Source organism: Elaeis guineensis, chromosome 16 (assembly GCF_000442705.2).
Source record: "Elaeis guineensis isolate ETL-2024a chromosome 16, EG11, whole genome shotgun sequence".
NCBI lineage: Eukaryota > Viridiplantae > Streptophyta > Magnoliopsida > Arecales > Arecaceae > Elaeis > Elaeis guineensis.
This window is the reverse complement of record NC_026008.2, coordinates 32,606,125-32,618,435: the sequence shown is the minus strand read 5'-3', so window position 1 is coordinate 32,618,435 and position 12,311 is coordinate 32,606,125. Positions and strand designations below refer to the sequence as shown.

The 12,311-nt window shown below is 37.7% G+C and overlaps 1 protein-coding gene across 2 annotated transcripts; it reads right to left on the bottom strand.

The window, feature by feature from the left end:
• Positions 1-4,668: 4,668 nt before the first annotated feature.
• Positions 4,669-12,119, bottom strand: LOC105059428 (uncharacterized). Of its 2 annotated transcripts, none has more exons than XM_010942721.3 (3): positions 11,837-12,118; positions 11,245-11,744; positions 4,669-5,070 (listed from the first exon to the last, which is right to left on the bottom strand). In XM_010942721.3, exons 1-3 carry the CDS (start codon positions 11,988-11,990, stop codon positions 4,819-4,821), a joined length of 906 nt encoding a protein of 301 aa, XP_010941023.1. In that variant the 5' UTR covers positions 11,991-12,118; the 3' UTR covers positions 4,669-4,818. The 2 variants fall into 2 exon arrangements, with proteins under 2 accessions (XP_010941023.1, XP_073106128.1); XM_073250027.1 differs by lacking the exon at positions 4,669-5,070 and adding an exon at positions 10,930-11,094 and having other exon boundaries at positions 11,837-12,119.
• Between the last annotated feature and the right edge of the window lie 192 nt (positions 12,120-12,311).

Genomic DNA, 12,311 nt, shown 5'->3' with positions numbered 1-12,311 from the left:
ATTCTAGACTTATTGTGGATCGAATCTCGAGATATTTTCCTCAATAATTACCACATGAGGACTATTGGGGATGCACACATATGTTCACATATATTCCTGATCATCATCGTTTGAGACCTAAGCAAAAAGGCAGGCCAAAGTCAACAGGGCTTCAAAATGAGATAGATGATAGGCAAATAAGAAGCAAGAATCATTATGATATTTGTAAGGAACAGAGTCATGATCATCGTCGCTATCTTAAATTACTTCAATACACATCAACTTCAAGCAGTGAAAGAAATTAAAGACGGCAAAATGTATTGCTTTATGTATTTTCAGAGTTATGTATTATTCTATATATTTTCTAGAGTTGAACTATTGTATAGTCTATGTCCAGAGTTATGTATTGTTTTATATATTTTTAGAGTTGAACTACTATATAGTATATGTCCAGAGATTAACACTTGTTCTATGTATGTCTAGAGTTGTATATTGTTCTATATATTTTTTTTCATTAATTGTGGAGCTGGTGTTTTTCTTTTGCCTTGTTCTTTGAGAATTTTCTAACATCTTAGTATACCATATTCTTTTGAATGCATTTTGCAGGTTGTTTTAGCTATCATGTCTCATTGCATTTTGAATCCAGGGCCTCGAGATCCTAGCATTTTGACTTTAGAGGCATTGCATAAATCAGAGCGTACATATGAGGGGGAGATGATTAACTTTTTGTTGAAGCAATTCCAGTTAATTTGATATTAATGATGTTACCTTTTTTCATATTATTTTTATTTGATATTGTTTCAGGAGATGCAGCAGATCAGATGTTGACGGTCAGACTGGTCTTTTTGGACACGCATCCCATCCTTTTTGTATAGTCTTACAGCTTTTGCAGCAGTTGGATTTTTACGGTGTCTATCGTATTAGATGGATACAAATGGATGTAGATTTGATTACTGTGTTGATTGAGAGGTGGCGTGTAGATACTCAAACATTTCATTTACCTTTTGGGAAGACTACCATCACATTACAGGATGTCAGCATTCTGACTGGTTTGCGCATCAATGGTTTGCCAATTACTAGTCATGATCCTGCATTTACGATACTGCAGTGGCAGTCACTTTGCAAGTAATTATTAGGGATTGCACCTCTGACTAAAGCTTTTGAGGAGAGTAGACTTAGGCTGAGATGGCTATTGGATTATTATGTAGACTTTCAGTTGTTAGATGATGCTCTCGATGAGATAGTTCAGCAATACACTTGAGGCCAGATTTGGCATATGCTTGGAGGATCCCTTTTACCTGATACATCATCGGCTCTAGTGAAGCTGATGCATTTATCTCTATTGGAGGATCTTCATTGGTTGGCCTGCATAAGTTGGGGGAGTGCGGTCTTGGCATTTTTGTATTGGACTTTGTGTAGAGCCACCAAGCCTACACAATCAGACATCGGTTCTTATTTAGTTTTATTATAGGTACATATTTTCTTCAAGTTTATATATATTTATTTATATAATTTAGTTACTTGATTTATTTATGGATATTTTCAGATATGAGCATGAAAGTGGTTTCCTATTTTTCATCCAGAGAGGCGGCAGTTTTTAAAAATGAGACTGACAGGGATGGACGATGATATACCATTCATCTTAGATGCACCATGGGGATTTAGGTAAAAGAAGTTCATATTATAAGCATTATATTTTTACTTTTACAATTGGTTACAGTCAAATTAAAATAACAACATCTACAGATGGAATATTTCATTTCGTATGAAGGATGTGTCCGTCTATGTCGTACGTGCTTATAGAGATCAATTAGACTGCTTAGATGATACTGAAAGACGGATAACTTATTTCACATTTATGACTATAATTTCAAAAAAATTTTAAATAATATTTAATTTATAATTATTAATGGAGATATATTTATTTTTTTATCAGTTCGTCTAGGAGCCTTACATATCGGATGCTATGGCATGTTTGCTGCACTGATGTGCAGGATATTTGGATGGTATGGGTGCTTGTTATTTGCTTTAATGTCATGGAGTGACATTTTTCAGACTGTATACTCAGGCAGTTTGGCCTACATCAGTTGATACCACAGATGTACGATACAGGACTTGCTCTTCATGGTATAGACTGATGAGGCAAGTCCAAGACTGTTTGGGATACTACACATCCCACCTATATGGATAGATGGCATGATTGTTAACATTTTATTATTTCTAGTGAGTCAATTTTTGGAGGCATTCCATACGATCGAGAGTATATAGAGTAGTATCAACAGATTACCCGTTTAGTGGTGGAAAAGTCAAATTATTTAAAGCATGGGACCAAAGACAGGGAGAGACGATACAGATGGTGATAAGCCCTTCTCTAAAATAAAATATTTTATGTAGTTCTGTTATATCTTTATTTTATGTTTTATAATATATTGCTAATTTTATTTTTGTTATATAGTCTGAACGTGTTTCAGATCTTATGTTGGACACTCGTCGTGCTCTGTCTATGAATGATGAAGACGAGCGGATCTAGATATTGTGGAAGATGGAGAAATCATATTTAGGAACATTGATGGTGATTGGCTATAAGCATATTATCATGCCTTGACATGGAGCATCTGATGCATCAGATATGAGACATACACTGTTACCATATGTTCCAGATATGCTATCACCATATATTCCGCAGATGTTATCGCTGCATGCTCTATATATGCCACCACCTTATGATTCACAGATGTCAAGGTCTTCATCTTCCTACGTGCCCCAGATGGCAGCATCGGATCCTAGTTGGCATTATGAGTCTTCATCTGAGTGGTCTGAGCAGTTGGGGACTATTCCAGTCCTCTGTCAGTATGACTCTTTTGTTATAGGTCCATCTTTGGATCCAGATGAGGGGGTCACTCAGCTCACAGAAGCTCCAACAGCACCTATTATTCCTCATATGCATGACCATGAGACATCCATTAGTATAGGGGAGGGGCCATCACAGATGACACAGAAGCAGAAGCGACCCTTGAGGATCTTCCTGAGAAAGTCTAAACGACCACGAGCATCATGACGCCCTTGTGGTCCTTAGTATTTTTAGACTTATCGTAATGTGGGATTCCTTTTTGTAGACTTGACATTTTTATTCTTTCTTATATTATTAATTATTGTTTCTATTGGAGATTAGTTTATATATTTTGCTTGTTAATTTCAAGTGTTAGGATGCTATGAAATTTTTGGACATAGATACAGGCCTTCAGGTGTGTCTCGGAAGGTTGGGGGAGGAAATGCCATACTAAAAAGATCATATAAATCAAAATATAAATAATAATAATATATTAAATAATTTAATTACATTTTTTGAAATAGCAAGCAACAAACTTACATAAGTTAGCTCCACTTCTCTAATGTATGAGAGAAACATATCAAGTTAAGGTGTCAGTTGAGGGGACATGTTCTAATAAAAAAAATATCTACCAAGTTTTTATGATTATTTTACTTTATATTCACCAAGCATATCCAAATACCTCTAAAACTTGTCCTATTTCATCCACCTCTCATCATCTTATTCTCAAGAACATTAGAGAAGATTTCAGATCATTTGGAGGAAATTTTAGATTTTGTTAAAGTCAAAAATTGGTTAAAAACTTAGCTGGGCAAAAAGGAGCATGGCATGCTGGGTTTTGGCCGGACAGACCTAAAAGCGCCATTCAAAATGGTGCTTTTAAATTTTTTTTTTTTGGTTCCATGTAGGCTGCAGAGGGGTAGGCTGATTAGGCAGAAAGTGCCGTTTGGAATAGCATTTTTTCAGAAAGAAAATGCCATTCCAAATGGTGCTTTTAGCTTTTATATTATTTTGATAAATAAGTTCAAATATACATCATTTGGATAAAAAAATTTTATATTTACATTATATTGGTAAAGTACTCCTTACATGAGTTTGGGAGGTAATAAGTCCATTTTAGGAGTTTGAGGGGGAAAGTGAAACTCTGCCAAAAGTTCAGGGAGCATGGGTGCATTTTACCCGATTTTTTTCAAACAGCACGTCAACCAACTTGCACGTCAACAAAAACCTTTGGAATCAGGTTAGAATAATTTGCTTAGAGTCTGTTTGGCATTACTTCAGTAATAGCCTTAGAAGTGTGATGCTGGTGGCTGGCTCAAAATGGAGGATTCCCTGGATGGTCATACATGCATGAAATGCTGATATGCTTAGGCCTTCCTTTTTTGTGATAAGGCCTTTTCTTTTAATCATCAAATCTTTTTGGTAAGCAAATTATGAGTTCACTGGCGCATATAATGTGCATAATTGATTCAAGATTATTTATTGGAAGGTTGTGATGCCTTCAATAAATAAAATTTTCTGAATAAAAACTACTACATCACTTTTTGCACCAGTTATTCTAAACATGCAATGGATTATTGTCATATCATCACCCAATGTATGTTGGCACCACCATTTCTCTAATTTTTTTTTTAACAAAGTTTGTTTACTGATTTAAATTGGTAGGGATAATCCAGGAAGAAGATGAAATCAGGAGGGTTCCATCAATTAGAAATCGAAGGGTACGTTTAAGATCTACATCCACAGCCTTCAGATAGTTTTGGGCGAATGCCTCAAGTTTTTCCATCATGGTACAAAAATCTAAAGCAGGAGAAATAAGTATACGCAAAATAGGCTGCTCCACCTGTACAAGAAAGAAGTACTGAAACAAACTTTCCTATGTTGCATTACACAACCAAAGGCAGAAGAAAAGGTGCTACAAAAGGTTATCTCTGCAAAAGCTCATCCATACACAAGACGAAAAGGCAAAGGTGTTACATCTAACAGAGAAAATGATGGTATTTCGTTAGTTAATCTTCTTCAAAGTATTTTTCCTCAGCATCATAGTTTGCCTCCCTGAGCCAATGATCATCCAATCTCTCATCATTGTCTATTTTAGAATAGTCCAAATGCTCAGCATCTTCTCCCGCCAGAAACTTCTGTTGCATCATGTGCGTGAACTGCTCCAAATGATCCTGCATCTCTTCTGCCGATAATGTCTGGTCGAGAGGCTCTATACTTGTACCCTGAGCACTGCAACTAGATTCATGGTCTACATGCACCTGCACTCGGGAGGAAGCATTTAAGAATGGTAGGCATGGCCACATGGGTCTAGCATCAAAGAAGCTACATGTTTACTGATTACAAATAGTGTTTCAAATACTCAATAAAAGATACTAGAAAATAATAATATGACAATCATTGTTGAGAAAACTCTCAAAACTTTTCTCAGAAAGAACCATCCATCGTGATCCCCACGTGTCAGGGTGGGAATGGCGATTCTTCCCAAAATGGGATAGCTATAAGGGAATGTCTTTTTTAAAAAAAGTTTGCTATTGTACCACTTCTAAAAGAAGATAATGATGACAGCTATCAGAGATTCAGAATAATAGAACAAAACCTAATGTTGTCATAAAATAGTACTCGTTGTGAATGGAGTGTCACAGAATAAAGAAGATTGCACTGATAATATATTACAAACTGCTGATTTTTTCCAAGCATACTGAGTGCTGACTGGCATTGATTAGCAATATTACATTCGGTGCAATAACTTGATTTGACTCAGGTAAAACAGATGCGCTCAACCAGATAAAATTTTCACTACCATAGCTACACACGATTTTCTGGAGCAGCTCCATGTGTTTAATGAATTAACTCAAGCTCTTCCCTTCATATGCAACAGAACTCAAATTTGGTTTGGATTGAAAAGATTTTCATTTCATTGATGTTTCAGAAGTCAGATACCCAGCTAACATCGATGTTTTATTTTCAATTTTGTGCCGATGGCTTTCAGCAGCTAAAGCTGTTTACAACCATCTTGCAGTCAGGAAAATCAAGCTTCATTATGCGCACGATTCCGGGTCCACTTCTGTTATTCAGTCACAAAGTTCAAAGATTGGGACTTACTACTTGGTCATTTGGGGGTTTTGGCCTTTTTCCTTTACATAAATTGACATGGTCTGATTGAAAGACACATTTGTAAACAAACGAACAATGAGATATTTGACAAAAGAGAAAATGGTACAACATGTTGCACAAGCATACTTCAAAATGGTCTATCCAATTGGCTTCTGAAACAAAGACCTACCTTTATCAAACATGTCAATGTCAAAAGATCATACTTTGGAGTTTAATGACATGAACTGACTGATGAAAGAAGCAATAAATAACTTGAAAATACGTGGATGACTGAGGGAAAAATAGACTGCCAGACTTTGCTGAGAAATGAACCACCTGCATGGCTTGCTAGATATGTAGCCATATACCATTGAAGCTGAGATAACAAGCATCTGTTAGAATTCAGATAGCGCCTTAATCAAAGGGACCCTTCAAATAGATAATCATACAGCCATATAGTGTAACCTATTACCTTAGTGCATTACAGCTTTTCACCCAAACAGCAAGTGTTATGGGTAACAGACATTTTTCCTTTAGCTTTTTTGTTAAAGCATAAGTAGATGGATCAAACCGCAAAGGCCTCATTTTATCTGACTTGGGCTGAGTTGGCCATTTGGACCTATTGAAAATTTTGGACTTAGATTAAATATGATCCAGCATGTTGACACCCTAACCACAAGGTACAACAGCAGGTCAAAAGACAAAGGTAGAGACCACGTGTCCCCCCCCCGCCGGCCCCCAAAAACCCCCAAAACACACACACAAAAAGGAAAAAATAAAGTTTGCATCTCCCACCCACCTATCATCAGTGATAGGTTCATTGCTTGATTCACACCAAGCTGCACATGATTGAAGAGTAATGCCCATCCATGCAAGTGGCGAGATAATATACTATGGCCAACAGTGTAAGGCTTTCCAAGGTGCATCTCTTCTCACCCAACTAATAATATCTTTTAGTCAATTTGAATAAAAAAGGTTGTATTTCAAATTATCAGTTCCTGGCATGAACCCAAAATCTAATAGGTCAGCTTCAGATTATATGATCTTCTTTTTCCTGATCGCACCAGTGAAGGCAATACAAATCATCTTATCAGCATGTCTTATCAATCACCAACAACCAAATGGGTATGCATTTTCAAGGAAACATCAAATTGAGCATTAGCCACATTAAAGGCAATGACCACTCTCTGATCTAGGTGATGGGAATTGACTTCCCTAAAAGGAAGCAAATACAAAATAGCACTGCTTTTGATCTCATTATTGCTACTCCCAAACTGAGGTTTTATATGTTTAAATAATTTTCAATAACTCTCTTATAAAACTCCAAATCTTTCATTCTTAAAATAAGTTTCCATGTGTGATTGTCCCTTGTACCAAAACTTGCAATACCAAATTCATAGCAGCATCCAAAGAGGTGCTAGGGAATAACAAGAAAACGATCATAATGCATTGCATCATTATCCAAAAAAGATGAGGGAAACAGATGTTTCCTCATCTTCACTAATTTAGTGCATAGAAGACAGCACATTATAGACCACAGCTCTATAAATTCTCCCCAGGGGCTCCATTTGTGGTGGTGAATAACCAATAAACCCATGAATTCACAACCCAATTTGATGGGGCTAGTGGGTCCATGACAAATGTTGGTGAGTACTGAAAATTCTTACACTCTTCTCCAGATTGAAGGCAATATCCCTAAGATAATTTAGAGATCTATATAAAAACCCACCTGTCATCTATGATGCTTTAAGTACACACTATACATTGAAAAGGACTTCATATATACTTTGTCATAACAATATCTTCAATTTTGGCCACCCTCCACTAAATGAAGCACTTTATCAATATTGCCATTCATATCCAAAAGATTGCTAAAACTTAAGTCCTATAAGCATTTCCAATAATAAACCTATGCATGCCAAAGGAAAAAATAATGAAGAAAAATCCAAATATCATATTATAGGAATCCTCAGATTACTGAAGTACATCAGCCTTCCAAATGCTCTTTACACTTGTTCCAAATTTTTCATAACAAGCAATACATCTTTCAGAATTTACGAACCCACTCTGTAATCTTTAATCTTTAGGACATTACCACTTCAAGAGAAAGAGAAAGAAAAGGAAAAGAAAAAACCTCAGAACCACCATCCTTGAGGCCTTAAGAGAAAAGAAGTGCTTAAATTTAACAAGTATGTCATGCTAGCACAGTCTTTCCCTACAAAAGAAATGACTTTAAATGACTCTGCCATCAGGTCATGAAAGAAAATGAGCATAGGATCAAGAAATAAGCACATAATTTTGACGGGCTGAGACACAATTAAATTTATCCTTTCCACTGGTTTGTACATGTTTACATTATTTGCCCCAAGTTTTGTAACCTCCTCTAGACATGTTGGCAAAAGACAAATCTCTTCAGAGATGATCATCCTTACAACAGATAACAAAAACATATGTGAAATGAATGAGAAAGATGCAATGGTCCATGTTATCAATCCTAAACATATCATGCCCATGCCCTCAACCAACGTTAAGAATACCCTATCGGACTATCTATCAAGATGTCTTCCATGGATAAGGGAAAATGACAGGAAATCCACCTCCTTGTCATCAACCCACCTTCCATCAATCTTAAATTATAATAATGTTAATATGATGGTCATGACATGAATTATTTTGTTCGAATCACCTTTCTATGTAGCTCTACATTTCCAACACCAACGAAGCTCTTTACCTCTAAACAAACTTTGTTTGCTTCTCTATATTTTGCTTATGCCTCATTCTTTACCTTCTGTACTTAAATTCTAATTTCACCAGGAATTACCCTTTTTCTTACTTCACAACACCATCAAACCTTTGTTTCTCATTTTTACATCCTTGGACTCCATTCCCTTCACTTAAGCAATGAATTAACAATTCCATCTCAAACAATTGTCCTTTCACCACAGATACTCATGCAAACTCCTTGATGTTATCAACCCATGCATCCTAAATTTTGATGTGGTGTCTGCCCTATTCAAAATTTCCCTAAGATGGTGTATAATCTTTATATAGTATTATGAATTTAACTTGCAAAATGTATGATAATTTTAGAATGTTCACCACATGAAAGATCCATTGTCAAAAACTGCATATCTGGCTTTTCTGGATGCCCTATTCCTCTTCTTCACTCCTTGAATGAAAGAAAATTTCCAATAACTCTACTGTCTCATAATAGTCTATTGTTAGATAATAATCAAACAAAGTCTTAAAATTGTTCTATTATATGCTTCTCAACTAACTGTGTTTTTCAATAAGAAGCTTATATTTTCACCTCTTCTCATAAGGAGTATCATTGACTTGAATATCCTTCTTAGCTTAAGTTACTTCAAAGCATTCCACTCTCGTACGCACAAACACGCACGTGCACGCACGCGCGCACATATGTATGTATGTATGTTATGGCGAAATATTGCAAGATTATTGTGTATAGTTTTGTTTAAGAATTCCACAGAAATTATTTTGATTTATGTCACAAAACCCTCCTCTAAGAGTTTGCTAACTTCTAGTTTCTAGTAAATTATGACGAAATCATAACTAAGTGCACATCTTATTCGAAAACAATATTACCAGAAACATGTTAGCTTAATTTCAAATTTCCTAGGTCATTTAACAATAAGAAGACATACAACAAAAGAGATACAAAAATTATAAACATAATACAAGGATTCAAGAAAAAATGTGGTAAGACAGTAATTAGGGAATTAATGTTGCACAAATTAGAATTGTCTGATGAGGATCTAAATATTATGAATACAATAGAGATAAGGGAATAGAGAATTAATGTAGATGCACAACAAATATGAAGAATAAAGATTTAAATTGAGGACTTAAATTGCACTAATAGAGGTATCTTGTTAACTATAGTGCTAGTGATGGTTTAGTGATGTAGAATGAGGGCCTTATATTGGGAAATGGTGGCACAAGGATACAAATTTTTAGTGACAAAGAGCTTTATGAAAATGAATGGACACAACATGACCCTTGCCAATAGTCAATGGCAAAATCTTCTTAAAGCGTATTTTGAATTGATGGATAAAACAATGCTTTCGTCTTACTTGGGCAATTAAGAAATCAAAGTACACTAATAACTTTTATTGATCTACAGAAGGTGTATGAGACTCTATTATGCAAATCACACATATAGATTTAGTGTTGAAGAAATTTATAGAGTAACGACATAGCTTTCACTGGGGACTAGGCTTAAGTAATTAAATCTGTCATAATTGCTGATGGAGCACTAGGATTGATCTTTCAAAGGTGGCTCTTAGTTGCATATTATGTGAAGATATAACGTTGATCAATAATATTCTCGAACATGTGAAGATCAAAATAATTTTTTTAGTCAACTTACAATATTACATTCATTATTTTCATATGAATATTCATATTACATATTTTACTAGACTGTAATTATCATAAAATAGTTAACAAATATCATTTAATTAGATGATTCCTACTTCATAGGCACTTTTGTAACTTAAGGGCCTCTTTGGCAAAATCCTGCTGGATTTGGCAGGATATTTGGAGAGAGAATGTCTTGTGTGTGTGTGTTGGGGGAGGGGGGGGGGGGATGTGGGGAGGGAGGTAGCGGGAGAAAGAAGAGGGAGATCATGGAGGATTGCAGGCTCGATCCTGGTGGGAATTAAAAAAAAGGGATAGGGCCCAATGCTATCCTCTTCTGCTCCTGCCAAATCCAATAGGAACTTCTCAACAGGCCTAATTTTTCATAGTGCCAGTTCAACTAAATAAACAATCACAAGAGCTCCCAATTCAAGTAACTAATGGTGAATATAACACTTTACGTATACTGTAGCCTTCCTAACATGAATATTCATTTTGATATTTGTAAAATCAAAGCAAAATATATGGACTACAACTTTAATAAGGATGACTATAGAATTGACAACTGAGTAAAATTTGGAAGCCTTACCTTCACCAGATACATTTATTTATAACTTGGTTTCAACATACCAAAGACTGAGGAATTCACATGAATGACAACCTGATTGAGGTGAATTAGGTGAAGATAACCCTTGAAAGTTTGTGCAATGGTCACAAACCATTGAAACTTCAGAACTTATCCCCGAATAGGATTGTTACATAAATTTTTAATCTTCTTTCCATCAACTTGGATCATTGCTTCTATAATACTGCACAAGACACTTGTGTTTTATTTCTTCCAAGTACTTAACATGATCATCCAAAGACATCTATCAGCATGCCAATAGGCATCAATACGTTGACATGAAATTATAATCGCAAATAATTAACAAGAATGAGTTCTTTATGCAAAATTGTACCCTTGAGTCGCTCGATCCACCCTTCTCTTCCCCCTTGACCTGCTCACTCTCCTCCTCCTCCTCCTCCTCCTCTTCTTGCTCTTCCTCTCCCCCGCCACCGACCCAATCTCTCCTAGCGACCCCCAGCCTCTGCTGCTCCTGTCGGATCTTCTCCACCAGCATCGCCTCCTCACACCGCCGCATCAGCGTCTCCGACCACCGCTCCCCAGGCCGGGAAAGGACCCTGCCAGACGGATCCTGAAATCTCCCCAAATACTCGTGGTGGAGGTAGGGCTCCCGCTCCCTCATGGCGTCCTCGGAGAAGTACTCCCCACCTCGGACGAGCAGCTCCATGTACGCCCGCCGCCGGTTCTTAACCCTAACTGACCTCGCCCGCGCCTCCTCCGCCGTCGGACTCTGGCCACGGCGGAGGCGGTTCAGGTGCCATTCCACCTCGTAGTCCGCCTTCAGCACCTCGAACTCCCGGAGCTCGTCGGCAGTAAGCTCCGAGCCATAGCGCTCTGCAACCGCAAAGAGATCGAGTGTGAGAATTCCATGGTTTTCGGGCCAGGGGGACGGGGGTGGGGAAGAGAGGGGAGGAGAGAGAGAGAACCGAGGAAGATGGGGGCGTCGCGGGAGAGGAGGTCGAGGAGGGCGGACTTGCGCTGGGAGGAGTCAGGGGCTTGGCGGTGGATGGCGCCGGGGAAGTAGAGGCCTTCGATGGAGGCCAGACGGTTCGTGATACCTTCCATGGCCTCCCGCTCCATGGCCCCTCTGCTTTCTTTCTTCTTTCGCCAGCGGGGCAGCGCGGAGCGTGGGAGGGATGGGATGGCCCCTACGGATGCTTGAAGGTTTAGGCTAAAAGAGTTGGACCGCAACCTAGCCCTCGGCTTCATAGGCAATGGCATATGTATCATGGTCTAGACCTAGCGTCGGTGACGCAAGTGGTGACGGGTCCCAACGGGTTCGGGTTGTATCTTTCGTGCGGAAGAATGATTGATCTTCTTTAGCGATTTGGACCGTTGGATGATGCTCCGCACAACGCACTTGATACTTCGTGAAAGAATAATTATTCTTTTTTTGCCATC

What these genes read in the sequence shown, in the direction of transcription:
- LOC105059428 (XM_010942721.3), bottom strand. Translation starts at nt 11,990, where the DNA reads ATGGAGCGGGAGGCCATGGAAGGTATCACGAACCGTCTGGCCTCCATC. An exon ending in CGACGCCCCCATCTTCCTCG is followed by an intron (nt 11,745 to 11,836) that starts GTTCTCTCTCTC and finishes TTGCGGTTGCAG; the next exon opens with AGCGCTATGGCTCGGAGCTT. An exon ending in GTGGATCGAGCGACTCAAGG is followed by an intron (nt 5,071 to 11,244) that starts GTACAATTTTGC and finishes TCCCGAGTGCAG; the next exon opens with GTGCATGTAGACCATGAATC.